Source organism: Haliaeetus albicilla, chromosome 14, assembly GCF_947461875.1.
Source record: "Haliaeetus albicilla chromosome 14, bHalAlb1.1, whole genome shotgun sequence".
Lineage (NCBI taxonomy): Eukaryota > Metazoa > Chordata > Aves > Accipitriformes > Accipitridae > Haliaeetus > Haliaeetus albicilla.
In genome coordinates, this window is record NC_091496.1 from 13,994,776 (window position 1) to 14,010,092 (window position 15,317).

A 15,317-nucleotide genomic window follows, 5' to 3' on the forward strand; every position below is an offset into this window, starting at 1 on the left:
CGCCTGCGCACCGTCCGCCGGAAGTCCGCCGCCGCCCCGCCCACTCGCTCGCCAAGATGGCTGCGTCTACAGCTGGCTTAGCGGCTCGGCGGCTTTTCCTGCCTTGGTCTGCTCGCCTTGTGCGAGCGTCCGGCTCGGGGGACCGGGTAGGCGGCGGAGCGGGGGAAGGGAGGGAGTTGCGGAGAGCCCAGGCGCCGCAGTGGCTCCCTACGCTGGTGCTCAGGCTGCCGCAATGGGGGCGGGAGAGCTGGAGGCCGGGAGGTGCGGTGCACGCTGGGATTTGTAGTCGCGGAGGCGGGGAGGGGGCGGTGCGGGGGGTGTCTGCCGCGGTGCATGGCGGGAATTGTAGTCTCCGCCCGGCTGAGGGGAAGGCGGCGGCCGCCCCTCGGCGGGACACAGTTCTGCGGGGAATGAGCCCGGGTGCCGCAGGCCCCAGGGTTTGCTGACTGCTCACCGGAGCCGCTGTTACCCCATATCGCCCCCCGCGGTGCCGAGGCGTCGGGGCTGGCTCAGCGTCTGGGAGCCGGAGCGATGCAGCGCTGGGACTGGGGCGCGATGCCTTAGAGAGGGGCAGCAGGAACCTCCGCCCCGGCACGGGTCCTGCCATGCTCACCCCAGGGGAGCTCGGAGAAAGTTTAAACCCTTCTTCTCTTTCGTGGTTAGATGGAGGCTGCCCGGAGGCCCTGATCCCAGAGCTCTCAGCTTCTGTCATCTTCCCCGTCCTCCCTTAGGCTTAGGAAGCCTAAGCTTTCCTTCTAAAAAGAGGAGAGGGAGATTTTGGTTTCAAACGCAGGTTTTTCCTTCCCTGTAATGCAGACTAGCAGTGAAAATGATTCCTTGGAACAACCCAGGCTGGGAACTGACTGGCAGGGGAGCAGCTCTGTGGAAGAGGCCTGGGGATACAGGAGGACCTTGCGCATGGGCAAGCAGTGTGTCTGGCAGCAGAGCAGGCTGGCAGCAGCCTGGGCTGAACAAACAGGAACACAGCCAGTAGATCAAAGGAAGTGATTAGTTTGCACTTGTCAGGTGGTTAGTATATGGCAGCTGGTTTTGGGCTCCTCAGTGTAAGGAGGACGTTAGTGAACTGCAGTGTGTTCAGCAGAGATGGTTGTGGGCTGGAGCATGTGCCCTGTGAGGAGAGGCTGAGGGTCTGGGGCTTGTTCAGCCTAGAGATGACACAGCTTCAGCTGGACCTAACAGCAGCCTGCCAGTACCTATGAGAAGGTTGTCAGGAAGACAAAACCAGGCTTTTCACAGTGGGGCATGGTGGCAGAATGAGAGGCAATGGGCATAAGTTGAAACAAGAGAGGAAAAACTGGATATATGAAAAGCATTTTTTCTCATGAGGCAGTCAAGCCATGGAGCAGGCTACCCGGAGAGGCTGTGCAGTTTCTCACATCCTGGGAGATTTTCAATACCCAGCTGCAAAAAGCCCTGAGCAAACTGGTCTGACACCACAGCTGATCCTGCTCGGAGAAGGAGGTTGGACTAGAGACCTCCTGAGTTCCCTTCAAACTTGAATTGTCCTATGATCCTAAATTATGCAAGTTTTGAGAGATCTAGCCTATTGGTATTCCAGGAGGAGAGTGGGTGAGAGCTGGATTTTTTACTTTCACGTTCAGGGCAGTTACATGGTGAGGGAAAACTTTGTGTATTTGATACATTTAGAATTTTTGGAATAGCTTATTGCTTGAAGTACGCATTTGGGATACATAATTAAATTTCTCCATGTTGAAAAAGCACAATAAACTTTTTTATCTTCCATCTTCCCTTCTTTTCTTCCCCATTCTGATTTAATGTGTTTTAACTGCCAGATGATTGTATAAAAGGTGGCAGTTTCAGTATCTGTCCCTGTTCTGAACAACAGGTGACTGTGATTTGCAGTCCTGGACATAGGCCCTTGGACTATATCTCACTTCACTTCAGAAAGTGGGTACCCAAAAGAATTCTGGATGTTGAAAGATATATTCAAGGTCCTGCAGGCTCTTGCTGGCAGAACTGGGAAACAAATGTGGCTCTTGGAGTAGCTGGCTGATGACAGTAATGTGCTTTTCTGTCAGATCAGTTGATTGGAGGGAAGCAGATGCAGTCTACTCCATTTTAGTTATCTTCATGTTTTTCTTCTGAGTCAGGTTAATGCATCAGTGCTGAATTTTTTCTTTTTAATGCATACTTTAAACAAGATCCACAAAGTTAATGTTTAAGTTCAGGAATACATTTTTCAGAAGAACATCCTAGGATATAACTTAACAATCTGTGCGTGACTGATGCTTTTTCCTTACAGTGTGTGCATGTTGGAACAGGCAGGCTCAGAGCTTCCAAAGCAGCAACAGAAGTAATCTTAAATGTTCCTGAAACTAGGGTGAGTCCTTTGGAAAACGGCTTGCAAGTAGCTTCTGAAGACTCTGGACTCTCAACGTGCACAGTAAGTAACTTGTAACAGGAAGTTTTTTTCATAACTGTTCATGTATGTTCATTTCCTTGTGGAACTAAATTGCATTCTTTCAATGTTTATTAATGATTGTTCTTAAAACTTAAGCTAGGAAATAGAAATCTTAAGGCTTTTGTAAATGATGTGATTAGATTTTTTTGTGAAGATCAAAATTTTCTTTTTCTTGAAAACCTGCTTCGTTTTAAGGAAGAAGCCATTTAAAAATAGGTCTTGAAAAGCTAAGTGTAGTTCGTACACAAAACCAGCAAAGCTGCATTGTTAGCTGGTAAAATGACTTTTTTTTTTTTTTTCCCACTGAGGTTGGACTTTGGATTGATGCTGGAAGCAGGTATGAAAATGAGAAGAACAATGGAACTGCTCACTTCCTTGAGCATATGGCTTTCAAGGTGAGTATCAGTATTGATGTAGAAGTTTACAATGGATTTCTAAGTTATTTATCTTTAAAGATCAATGATATGAACTTTATCAGAATTGTATAAATGAATTCTCCAAATTGAGGAGATTAAAAAAGAAGTGGACAACTTAGACTTTGGTTTCCATTAGAAAATGAAACTTAAGTCCTAGGTCTGTGTAGCTGATACACAACTATAGATTAGTAACACAGGTCTAATTTTAACTCACTTTTAACTTCTTGTAGTAGTCTTAGAAGACACTCAGTCCCCCTTTTACCAGCTTTTTATTTTCATTTGGGAGCGTAGTAGGATTTGTATCTTACTTTCAATCTTGGAGAGATTAGTATGCCAGTTTTCTTTCCAGAAGACTTTTTCTTTCTCTTGACCTTGACTTTTCCAGACAAGAAGTAGTAATGACAAGTAGGTGAATTAAAGGGTCTAGTTTGATTTTCTTATTGTTTTATTTCAGGGAACAAAAAAGAGATCTCAGTTAGACCTTGAACTAGAGATTGAGAACATGGGAGCTCATCTGAATGCGTATACATCCAGGGAACAAACCGTGTATTATGCGAAAGCTTTTTCGAAAGACTTACCAAGAGGTAACTGCTTTCATTCCTCAGAAAAGCAGCAAAGAACGAAATGCTTATCCAGCTCCTGATGAGACAACACAGAATGATGCTTTTGCAGCGTATCGCTTTCTTCCTGGGTGAAAAGTCCTTTCCTGAACTTCACAGGAATGTGAGAATGCAGGTTTGGAAAGGCGACTGCCAGCAGGGAAGTTAATATTTGAAATATTTTTGTCTTTAGATTCCCAAAAGAAAATACCTTTTGGACTTCTCCCTCCCTGCAGAGCAAGTCTTTTGTCCCCTTGCAAATCTTATTAGCAAATCTTGGGCCACTTGGTCTTTGGGGTGGGTTTTACTTTTGGAACCAGATTTTTCTGGTAGTCTGAAAATACGCTTTCCATTCCCATCCCTATTTTCAATCAGCTGTGGAAATTCTTGCTGACATAATTCAGAACAGTACCCTGGGAGAAGCAGAGATTGAGCGTGAGCGGGGAGTTATACTTCGAGAGATGCAAGAGGTTGAAACCAATTTACAAGAAGTTGTCTTTGATTACCTTCATGCTACAGCATATCAGAAGACAGCCCTAGGACGGACAATTTTAGGACCCACTGAAAACATCAAGTATGTCCAAATTTGTGGCTGTCTTTAATTGTGTAGTAACTTCTATATATTGAAAACACTCATCTGAAAATGTAGGGAACAGCATCAGTTTTCATTTTTACCCTGGAAGGTAGCTGAAATTGCACTGGATGTAACTATAAGAATTCCCCTATTGCCTTAATTACCCTGTATGCAGGCATCAAAGGGCATGTGAACTTCAGGTGTCTACTGCATGTCTTCATTATTTGCCATATTTTTCTCCTGTTTGTTAAAAATGCATCTGATACAAAATTGGAAATGGTCCTTTCTCCCATTGGTGAGGTGTTGGGCATTATTGTAAATACAACTGCGTTTGCACTGCTCTCTCAGCATTTGTTTATACCAGTGCAGACCGGGAGACTGCTAAATGTGCTGTTTTCAAATTGGCATGAGATCATTAGTGGATCCTGTCTCCACCTGACTGAGCTGTAATTCTCACTCCTTCTCAGGAAGCTAGAAGAGCTTTGAAAGGCAAAATGTATCAAGTTCCTGTTTCCTTTTTAGGAAATCACCCTTATTTTAGCTTTCTGCCTCTATGCACACCTCTGTGCATTGGCAGAACATATAATTATTTTGATAGTGTATTGTTCTACACATTTATCTCTTTTTACTCTAATAAACTTTACTGACATAGTAGTGATGTTTCCTTGACTTTCTAGATCCATAAACCGTAATGACTTGGTGGAGTACATAACAACACATTACAAAGGACCCAGAATGGTCCTGGCTGCTGCTGGAGGTTAGTATGAGACATTCACCCTGGATCATGTGAAACTATGCTTAAAACCATGGTTTTTAAGTTCCTGGGAACAACATGATGAATTACGCATTGTTCAATAGGTCCTGGAAGCTCACTGTTAGCCTTGTGTGTTTTGTACCTTCATACCCTTTGAATTTTTGTTCCCTTTTCCCCTCAGTAATATTCCAGAAACCTTCTTAAACCAGTAACTAGAAGTGAATTGGAGGCCAAGGTCATTTTCCATGTGGGCAGGAAAAGAGGGGCCTAGAAGGGGTTCAGTGTGAAAAGGGGAGTAGCAAGGAAAGCAGAAAGAGAAAAAACATTGAGGCTTGAAACTGAGAGCAAACAGCTTGATTTGATGGAATATTAATAGAAGGCTATTGAAGAGAATTAAGAAGGGTGATCCTGATGATATTACTCTGTTTAATGGGGCAGTGTGAGGAATCTGAAAGTGGGGCATTAAAGCGGGGGAACAATAAGTTACTACTTGGTTGAGTCTTTAAACTGTGCAGCAATTTAAATTAAGTGTTTACAGAGTAACATTACAAAATATGTGAAATATCTTTGTTCAGGGGTCTCTCATGATGAGCTACTTGACCTAGCAAAGTGCCATTTTGGTAATTTGCCATCTGCTCCAGAAGGAGGACTGCCACCCCTGCCACCTTGTAGCTTCACTGGTAGTGAGGTAAGCTGTTGGATGGCTTTTTGAGCTGGGCCCTATATCCCCTGTGAGCACAACTGACATGTGCTCTCTGCTGAGGAGAGTGAGCTGCTTGGCCACAGACTCAGCAGATTAAAAGGTTTCTTTCCCCCAGTGAGGGCAATGGAGTAGCTACTTTCCAAAGCTGTACTTTCCAACCTTTCTTGGACAAGCTTCACTGCCACCACTTTTTCTGTTTCATCAGTTCCTGGAGGAATAGCTCCCTTACCCCTGCTGCTACTTCCTTTTTATCCCCTTGCCTACGCTGTTGGAGCATTTCCACTTGTTGAGAATCACAAATTTAAAGGATATGGCAGAGAACTGAGGCATCTGCATTCTATTCCCAGCTGTATTCGGGCTTTGGAAAGTCAGCTTTCCTTGCTGCTGTTAGTTGTAAAGTGACTTGTAATGCCCTCTCTGTGTATGTGGCATTAGGCTTGCTGATGGTGAAGTGCTCTGAAATTGCCACAGGGAAGACTAGTTAAGGCTGATGTTAAATAAAACTTCATATGCTTTAATTTTTGGTTCTCTGTGTGCATGCTTTATAATCCAGATGTAATGGAAATGTCTGTCTCCTGACGCTTAACTTCCTGTATGTATTACTGTGTACCGGTTGTACTACAGCTACTTTCCTATGTTCCCACAGATTCGTATAAGAGATGATAAGATGCCCTTGGCACACATTGCGATAGCTGTTGAAGCAGCAGGCTGGTCGCACCCAGATACAATCCCACTTATGGTAGCAAATACTCTGATAGGTAACTGGGATCGTTCCTTTGGAGGAGGTGTGGTAAGTCAACCTGCAGGCACCTTCCTGCTCTTAATGAGGCTGGTGGGCTGGTGAGATCTCTCTGACTTGGGTACTGCCAATACAGACCCATTCAAACCTATCTGATGGCGTTACTACCACTTTATGGCTATTTCTGAAGGTCCTCTTTTGGAGCAGGAGAAGGGGATCCAGTCGTGAGTCTGAGAGAATTTGTTGCCCCAGATCTAGCAAAAACTTAGGAACTGGTTCTAAACCACCAAAGTAGAGGTGACTTGAGGTCATGGAAAGTCCTCATGGAAAGTAGGATCTTTCATACCTGTATGTCATTGGAACCTGTAGGTATAACTATCCCTTTCTTGAACCTAAGTAGCTTTATGATTTTGGCTTAAATCTGGGCTGTTCATTGCAAACATGAGATTACATGCAAGAAAAGAAGCTGTTGAGATGAAGAGCTGATAATTACCCTTATAGCTTCTGCTGGAGCCTGTGATACTACTGCATGTTCTGTCATCATTGAAATGAAAACAGACCATGGAGGTGACTAGTAAACTTTCAAAAAAACTTCATAAAATAATGTATTTTTCTTTTGTCTCAGCAGAATTTATCCAGTAAACTTGCTCAGATTGCCTGCCATGGTAACCTGTGTCACAGTTTCCAGTCCTTCAACACCTGCTACACTGATACAGGGCTGTGGGGACTCTATATGGTCTGTGAGCCATCCACTATACAGGACATGGTGCACTTTGTTCAGAGAGAATGGTAAGCTAACAACTCTTTCTTTAAAAGATAATTTTCAGTAGAGGAATACAATTAAAAAAAATAGCAGTCATTTAAAGAGAATATTTTTGCTTCTCTGCTTAGGCTTGCCTGGAAAAAACAAATGCATCAAGTTCTGAACTTTGATGCTCAATGCAGAGTCCCAACAGCCAGTTTCTGGCACCCTTACTTTAAGTGGATAGATTAAAGTTTAGGTTTGGTTTTTGTTCTGCTCTGGAAGAATAAATATTAACTGTAGTTAATATAATAGCATTCCTTGTACAAGAAAATATGGCAGTGATTTTTTTTTTTTTTTGACTTGTAAAGTGACAGGAGTTATGAAATTTTGTCAGACCTTTTAGAATACTAAGTCAGTGTACAGTGCCCATGAACTGCATGTTTGACAACTGGAAGAGTAAATATTAATGAATGAGAATAATGAATGTGCAATTACCTACAAACACCATTCACAGTTACCCATTCTGCAGTTGCCATCCCACATGATGTACCAGGTGGTGGTGTTACATAAAGCTCTAGTTAGTACACAGGGAAATGAAATGATGTAAGGTAGGTGAGCTGTTATATATGGAATTTTGAAACCTGGGATTCTAGATAATATTCATTCATCTGAGGGTTAAATCTAAATTGAAAAGAGGTCCATAAGTACAACTATAATGCTAGAACTGCATATGTGATTAGAAACAGACATACATTATTTAAGAGCACTGATTTAAAGTGGGTGAAGTTGAAACAAAAGTTGAAAGAAAACTTGAAAATGAAGAGTTTCTTTAATTACGTGCATCAATTCTCATATACCGTTATTCTATGAGATCTTTGTAAACAACCTGTAGAGAAAATGGTATCATTTTAGCTGTCCATTTGCTGCAGCTTAGCACCAGGGACGATATGAACCATCCCTGTGACAAAAGTGTGCTAAGTCATCTAATGCATCCCCCTGTCCTAGTGAAATGTTTCTTATGCAGTGTGGTGAATCATTATCTCACCGAGAGCCAGGACATAATGCATTGCCTTCTGGGCTAATTACCTCTAATTGTTTGGCTCTTACTATCTTAGCAACAGCTATTCTCAAGATAGCAAGTATGGACAACACTTGGCTCAAAATATTAGTAAAATGAAATACAGCTCTTCTAAGGGGAAAAACTTGCTCTCGGGTGTATTGGTATGCTCCCAAAAGCCCCTACTCTTATGCTGCTGTTTTGCATCCTTTGGCTTGTTTCCATACCAAATTCTCTTACCTATAGAAAAGAAGTGCCTGGTAGGTGTACCAATGTACATGCACCTCTATACCACAGGTAATCTTGTGTGCTACAGGTTACCATTATTTAATGCCTTTGGATTTAAACTATTTTTCAGGATAAGACTTTGCACAAGTGTTACAGAAAATGAAGTAGCTCGAGCGAAAAATCTTCTAAAGACAAATATGCTGCTACAACTTGATGGTGAGACTTATGAGAGCTTTTTATTCTTAGTGGAGTTGTATGCTGATAACTGAAGCATATTTTCCCCTATTTTAGGGTCCACACCAATCTGTGAAGACATTGGAAGACAAATGCTGTGTTACAAGCGCCGAATCCCAATTCCAGAACTTGAGGCAAGAATTGAAGTAAGTGGCACTCATGTTGCAACTTTTAAATTAGGCCGTTGAGACATTTAATTGCTACAGGAAGTAACAATACAGAACTTAGACTGTTTCCAACTGAGAAAACTTTCAATTGTTTTGTTGCCTGTTCCCCTGGATTATACAAAATTAAGATCAGTGGCTTTTAATACTTTTTTAGATGGGATTGGTAACAGAGGTGTCTCTTTACCCCTTTTAGGCTATTGATGCCCAGACTATTAGAGAAGTTTGCACAAAGTACATCTATGATAAGCATCCAGCAGTTGCTGCCGTGGGTATGTTGTACAAGTTTCCCTACCCTCCCATAACCCTTCCACACCAATTGGTACCAGTTTAGCATATGTCATGGCCAACTTTCTTTAACTTCCAGGTCCAATTGAACAACTTCCAGAGTATAACAAAATCTGCAGTGGCATGTATTGGCTTCGTGAGTAGTGAATAACACGAACTTTCAGTATGTTTGAGCTTTAAAAAAACCCCCAACAAACCAACACAAAAAAACCCCAAAATCAACTACACCCCTGTTTAAAGCTTTTGAGTTGGAGAAATGCATTTAAGAAAATTAAAACTCAAGAACCAGCCAATCCTGTGTATCTGTATAATTAAGGAAGGAATGAAAACATGTACAGTATTTGCATTTTTATTATAAAACAAAGATTGTCAGTAAGAGTCATTTCTTGACTTTAGTAGCATTCATCACTTGTTCTTGAGCAGCTTTCTTCGCCTTGACCATTTCAACGAGTTCCTAGAGAGTTGGAGAAAAAAAAAAACAAAACCAAAAAAAACCTTATCCAAATGTGGAACTTCTTAACAATGCTGTGGTTTTGAACACTACATATATTCACCCTGAAACACTCTAGCTCTCAACATAGTGAGGAATCTAGACAGTTTAATAACTTAAAACAATTTCTCATAGTAACAAATACATTAATGGAAGGTCAATGCTCATCTGCTTCCCCTGTAGCAGGAACTTTACCTGCAGGAGGCTAGGGATAGGGCTTCACCATCTACAAGAGCCTGTTGTCAAACTGTAAGGCAGATCTCATGAGACAGACTTTCCTTCCCAGCTTCCAGAGCCACTACTTTCACTGAGGAAAACTTACTCCTTACTGGCCTTTTAGGGTTAAAAAAAAAAGTCTTCCCATAAGGCTCCATCTTGTGCTAGTTTGCAGTTGTCAGATACTGTCTCTGGTAGGGAAAGCAACAGTAAAAGCAAAGGATTCTAACAAGACCTGGGCTAATTACAATCCTAGAAGGAGGTGAGGTACCTTACCTTGTATCGCTTCATGCAGTCTTTTTTTGACCGGCCTGGAACAGCTGCTGCTATTTTCTCCCATCTTTCGGGAGTATTTACTGGATAAGTCTTCAATGCTTGTTCTAAAAGCTTTTGTTCTTCTGTAGTCCAAGGGGATGAATCTAAAGGTGATCCTGTTTTTAAATGCAAAAATGACAGTAAGAAAAAAAAAGTTAATAAGGAATCTATGAGATACGCCTAAGAAAATATTGTAAAATCTATTATAGTTGCTTTAAAATCCTTGCAGTTTTGTGATCCAATTAGTCTGTCCTAAGGGCTACCCAGTACTAAAAACCTGAAAGAAAAGAAAAGCCCAACCCTGAAACTGACTGGATGAGTGGCCCTTGGGATCTTTAAATAAAGCACAGAGAAGTTAGAAGGTAACATCTTTCATTGTCAGCTGAGTGTTAGATCACTGCAGCTGCCCTGTTATGTATCGTTAGGGTGGCAATGTAGCTCTTCCTTTTGCGTTTCAGTAAGGAACCCTTAGTAAGGAAACACAGCCTTCTGCAAGTGTCTGCAAAATCTGGAGTTGTTTGGGGTTTAACAGGAGACCAAAGCTTAGCTGTAGGATGATCCTGTATCTCAAGTGCATCCCCTTAAGCCTACTCTTAGCTGAAAATGTAGCACCCTCTGAGGAACAGATAATCTCAGCATCAGCCTTAACCTGTTGCCTCACCAGGAAGCATTTCAAACTGTCACTAGTTAGCTGTGGCTTGTACTGTGTGTACCAGAAACCCTCAAATCCAGTAACAGAGCCTGGATCACTTTCTTACTTGCTACGTAAGTTTGTAATAACTAAGTTTGTTTGTAAGCAGGTCTTAAGTAAGTTCTGGATTACTTTCTTACTAAGATGCACAGGGTAGGCAACTCTGCAAGACGGTCTCTCTTTTCACCTTTACCTTCAAATCGTTCTGAAGGGGCAGCACTGTCCATCTGAGGCACCACACCATGTTCTTTTTTAAATTTGTCAAATGCTTTCTTGTTTATATCATCTTTTTGATGAGGGTCTATGAGCAACAGACATTGAATACAATAATTAGTACAACAAAATTAAAGCTGGATGTAATAATAAAAACATTGTGTAGCAGTTATTGTAAACTCATAATCACATAATCAAAAAACATAATTCCTACTTCCTTTGAAATGATGGTAAAGAGGGTGGTAGATTAAAAAAAAAAAAATCAGGGGCCAATAAACTGTACTCAAAGTATCAGGCTCTCCAACCCCGATCCTGCTTTATACTGCTCAGATGAGTACTTTTTCTGTATAAGTTTAAGCTTGAATCTGCAACTTCACTGAAATCAAAAGGGATTATTCTATCAAGTAAGGGCTGTGGCACAAAACCTGCATATTACACCCAGAGTACCAGTGTGTTAGAGGGGCAGTTGGGAACAGTATGAAAGCTTGGGTCCTCCTTGTGCAGGTATTGGAATGGAGAAACTTCTTAAACTGTTTTTTTGGAATGTTTCAATTTTCCTTAAGAACTTGCTCAAGAGCCTCCTCTCATTATCCAAGCTCTTTAGCCTCCATTTACCACAAGAGGAGATAGGCCACCTTAATTCAGGTGTCTTCTGTTGCTGAATCCCATTTATCTTTTTAAAGTATCTCTATAGCTTCATCAATTTCATTTTTCTAGATGCCTTCCTTTGTAGAGAGCTTTTTCAGAGGCCAGCTAGTCCCTCTCTGAGTGTAGAGGAGCCTAGGCAATGCATGTGGCCTAGACATCTGTGCATCAAGTTAGATTAAAAGAATTCCTGAGATTCACTCATGAGGTGGTGACTTACATGATAGGTATTAGGCTGAAAATACTGAGTTACATAAATACTCCTCTAAATCTTCCATCTGAACTACATTTCTTTTAGGGATATATAGAGGATTTTCTCATACAAGAAACACAATGCTGTTCAAAGAAAATCAAGCTGTATAGAAGCATGCAGACAATCTTATTACAGAAATAAGGTAATAGAGATACCAAGCTTTTGGAGGCTCTTTGCTTTATTAATGACATCTTTTGCTGTTCGTTTTATTCCAGTAGCAGAGTGCAAGTTCATGTAATTGGCAATAACTTCCCACCTAAAGCAAGAATAGATAGGGTAAGCCAATGTATTACATAATAGCATATCTTCATACAAGCTACTTTCAAGCTCCCATACACATTTATATCAACTCTTAAGTAAGTTTAATCATACTTAAATACAGATAAACTGTCATGGTAACTATCCTGTAAAGCTTTCAGTCGCTAAATGCAGAAGTTTCCCTTAAGAATTCAGTCAGCTTAGGTGAGCTTCTTGGCTTCTGATACCGAAGAAGGACAGGGCAGAATGTACGTGTGTAAGTGCAAACCTGTAATCCTCAAAATTCTGCTCAGCTGTTGCTTTCCTGAATTCCCTAAACACCCCTGACATTAAATACTGCAGACTGCACTGAAAGGGCTGCAAAGTTACTAACCCTGTTTCCACTGCCCTCAAAAAGAATACCTAAACATCAGGTAAAGGGGCTTCAACAGGAGAGACCTGGAACAGGCCTAGTCCCCAGATTATTCCTAGTGTATTCTTAGGAAATGGAGGGGAATATTTGCACTTGATAGACAGTAGGATCATATGTAGGCCTGTGTTCTCAATGAGTACTCGTGACTGCTAAGCTGCAGTGCAGAAACAGGTATTGGTATCATCTCCATAAAGAGTATGACAGTTTGTTTTTTTTAAAAGCAAGCATCCACATCTTGTAACGGAGGCTTCACATCTGTGAATCCTAAGTGGAAGAAGGCATTTCACTCCTGGGAAAGAACAGGATTTAAGGCATGCTCCTATTTGATGCTTATTAGTAAGCTGATTGCCAGTGCTGCTTTCTGTGAAGCCCAGCCTTTCCCTTTTCCCCTAAAGAGAGCTGGTGCACTTAACTCGTATCTCTGGCTGTTTTCCTCCTACAGTGTAGAGGAGAAACCAGCCTCACATTCATTGTGGAGCTACTGGAAGTAGCTTACACACTTGCATTCCTACCCAGCTGCATCATGGTCACTGTTCCAGTTTTGTTCTCTGCTTTAATGACTGGAGCCTATCCTGAAGCTCTGTGCAAACATGCACCTCAGCACCAAGTTTGGGGGGGGAAACAAGATACAGGACCAGAGCTAACTCCAGTGACACACAGAGCATGGTACCAAGAGAAGTCAAACCACAGGCTGCTCAACAGTCAAGGAAAAGGAGGAAGTTTAGGGAGTCCTTATACTGACATCGTACTTAGGATGCTCTGAAAAGAAGTTGTATCATGCTTGTTATTTAATTAAAAATTGTTAGTAGTGCTTTTAACACCAAACCTGAGAAGTACCTTGAGTTAGTCCCTGCTGGGAAGAGGTTCACAGCTTTAATTAACAACTGTAAATCATCTTCTGGCCAATTTTTGCTTCCCCCTCCACCACCAGTGGATGACTTTTCTGAACTCTTTGTTGCTTGGCGCATACGAGCTTCTGCCTCTTCTTTCTCTCGCCTTATTTGTTCATTTATTTCTTCTATCTGAAGGATCGTAAACAAGCATTATTTATTTTTTATGTTTTACAGTGAACACAAACCCCTCTCTCTGGCATTGCTTTGAGCCTTGAATTTTGCTTAGTTTCTGTTCTGTACATGATGCATAAGGAAATGGAGGAGCTTATCTGTTCCAGTATTATTTCCCTCCATCCCGCACGTAAATTTGGCCATCCCAGATTAGGAGCTACGGCAGAAATCCATCACAAGTTCACTAGGAAATTAAGTGAATGCTCCCAGGATTAAGGCAAAACTTCTGAATCTAGTGTGAATGTCCACCCTAACACCTGACTTACAGGGACAGATCCACAAAAGTATTAAGAACCTAAAGTGACTAGTGAGGGCAGTTAAACATCCACGTTGAATACATTGACTCCCAAATCTTCCAACCTAACTTCTACCCAAGCCTGGTTATGCCTGAAATTCTCAGTTACTATGGTTGTACTAAGTTAGCATTAACTGCAACAACCCATATTTTAGTTACTAAGTGCTTACTCAGGGTTAGATGGCTACATGTAGTTTGTTAGCAAGCAATTCAGCAGAACTTAAGTTATCGATCGCACCTTTGTGAACTGTAATGACATCCTGAGACTGTGGCGTGACATATCTTTAAGGTATCTGCTTCTGAGTATGCCTAGTCCAGTCTTGGCAATATTAAAAAAGCTATGCGCTTATGCCTGTTGGCAGGATGCTCAAACTAGGTTTCTTGCTGTCTATCTCAATAAAATCTTCCTGGCAAAAGGAAAGTTATCTGATAGATAACTTTTATTAATGCAAAAGTAGAACAGTTTTAACAGAGAGACAGAAAAGTGACTGTCCCGTGTTTGGAACACTCTCCTGGAGACTGGGAGATTGGATTCAGTCTACTGTAGAACAAGAGGGGTTTGAGTCTTAAGTTGTCTGATGAGTAAACCTGACGCTGGGATGGGGACAGATCATCTTCCTCACCAGGAAAGAAAGTTCACAGCTGTGAATCCAAAGCGGATGAGAGAAAGTACCTTACACTTTCTGCAGGACGTGGGTTCAGCCTTATTAGTCCAAATGGCTTTTCCCTGCTGCCAAAATTTAGGCAGATCCTCGCTGAGTTTTCTAAATCTTGATCACAAGTGTCTTGCTTTTCCTATACTTTGGTATCCAACCCACTGGCCCTTCCAGTGGCTACAGCCTGCAGCACTTAAGTCCTTTTGTGGATCTAGCCCCAGGTCATGGATACTAGGCTAGGATTTTTATTGCATAACAGAATAGGTTAAGACTGCCCTCCTTTCCCTCTAGGTAATTGCTACCTGTTGGGCAAAACTTAAATTCCTCTACTGTTTCTGTATACTGTACAAATGGTAGGTTTTATGTCCTTTACTAATTAAAAATGCGTATTTTTTTCTCAGCTGGCCCTGGTTATTTCACCAGCCATGAACTGCACTATGTAAAATGAAGCAGAGGTCAAGTCTGCCTGAGGACTCTGAAACTCAGGTCTTTGTGTTTAACAGGCAGGATTCCACAGCAGCTATGGTTGTATCTTACTTTGATTTGGTCATGTAGATTTCACAAATCAAATTAATTCTGTTATTTTGATTTGACACTCAGCATAATTACCTGTTTTACTACAGCCGCCTTTCCTCCTTCCCTTGTTGTGGATGTAAGTGCTTCATTCAAGCATTGCAGACTAAAAATAAATTATTAAGTTACAACGGATAGCTAGTAGAAAGATGGGTATCAAAACGAGCAGAAATCAGCAGCAGGAAGACTTACCTTGCTAGCTCAAGACGATCACAAAGCTTTTCCACCTCCTCCATCATTTTAACACAATCTGCCTCATTATCAGAAAAGTAATTCCAGTTCTGGAAGCAGA

At 41.6% G+C, this 15,317-nt stretch overlaps 2 protein-coding genes across 5 annotated transcripts in view; one reads left to right on the forward strand and one right to left on the reverse strand.

Annotated features, from left to right (window-relative positions):
* PMPCB (peptidase, mitochondrial processing subunit beta) overlaps window positions 1-15,317 on the forward strand; it is a 20,285-nt gene continuing 4,968 nt past the window's right edge. For 2 of the 3 annotated variants that reach the window (XM_069801787.1, XM_069801785.1), the window contains exons 1-13: window positions 1-146; window positions 2,285-2,425; window positions 2,752-2,838; window positions 3,314-3,443; window positions 3,834-4,032; window positions 4,710-4,789; window positions 5,362-5,474; window positions 6,136-6,279; window positions 6,854-7,017; window positions 8,389-8,474; window positions 8,550-8,638; window positions 8,853-8,928; window positions 9,024-9,080. In XM_069801787.1, coding sequence (XP_069657888.1) covers window positions 57-146; window positions 2,285-2,425; window positions 2,752-2,838; window positions 3,314-3,443; window positions 3,834-4,032; window positions 4,710-4,789; window positions 5,362-5,474; window positions 6,136-6,279; window positions 6,854-7,017; window positions 8,389-8,474; window positions 8,550-8,638; window positions 8,853-8,928; window positions 9,024-9,080 — 1,456 coding nt within the window. In that variant the 5' untranslated portion in view covers window positions 1-56. The remainder of the gene's footprint in view (window positions 147-2,284; window positions 2,426-2,751; window positions 2,839-3,313; window positions 3,444-3,833; window positions 4,033-4,709; window positions 4,790-5,361; window positions 5,475-6,135; window positions 6,280-6,853; window positions 7,018-8,388; window positions 8,475-8,549; window positions 8,639-8,852; window positions 8,929-9,023; window positions 9,081-15,317) is intronic. The other variant, XM_069801786.1, reaches the window with a different exon arrangement.
* DNAJC2 (DnaJ heat shock protein family (Hsp40) member C2) overlaps window positions 9,238-15,317 on the reverse strand; it is a 19,380-nt gene continuing 13,300 nt past the window's right edge. For both annotated transcript variants that reach the window (XM_069801784.1, XM_069801783.1), the window contains exons 11-17: window positions 15,218-15,306; window positions 15,062-15,131; window positions 13,275-13,459; window positions 11,923-12,023; window positions 10,850-10,957; window positions 9,927-10,081; window positions 9,238-9,398 (exon numbers count right to left, since the gene is read on the reverse strand). In XM_069801784.1, coding sequence (XP_069657885.1) covers window positions 9,324-9,398; window positions 9,927-10,081; window positions 10,850-10,957; window positions 11,923-12,023; window positions 13,275-13,459; window positions 15,062-15,131; window positions 15,218-15,306 — 783 coding nt within the window. In that variant the 3' untranslated portion in view covers window positions 9,238-9,323. The remainder of the gene's footprint in view (window positions 9,399-9,926; window positions 10,082-10,849; window positions 10,958-11,922; window positions 12,024-13,274; window positions 13,460-15,061; window positions 15,132-15,217; window positions 15,307-15,317) is intronic.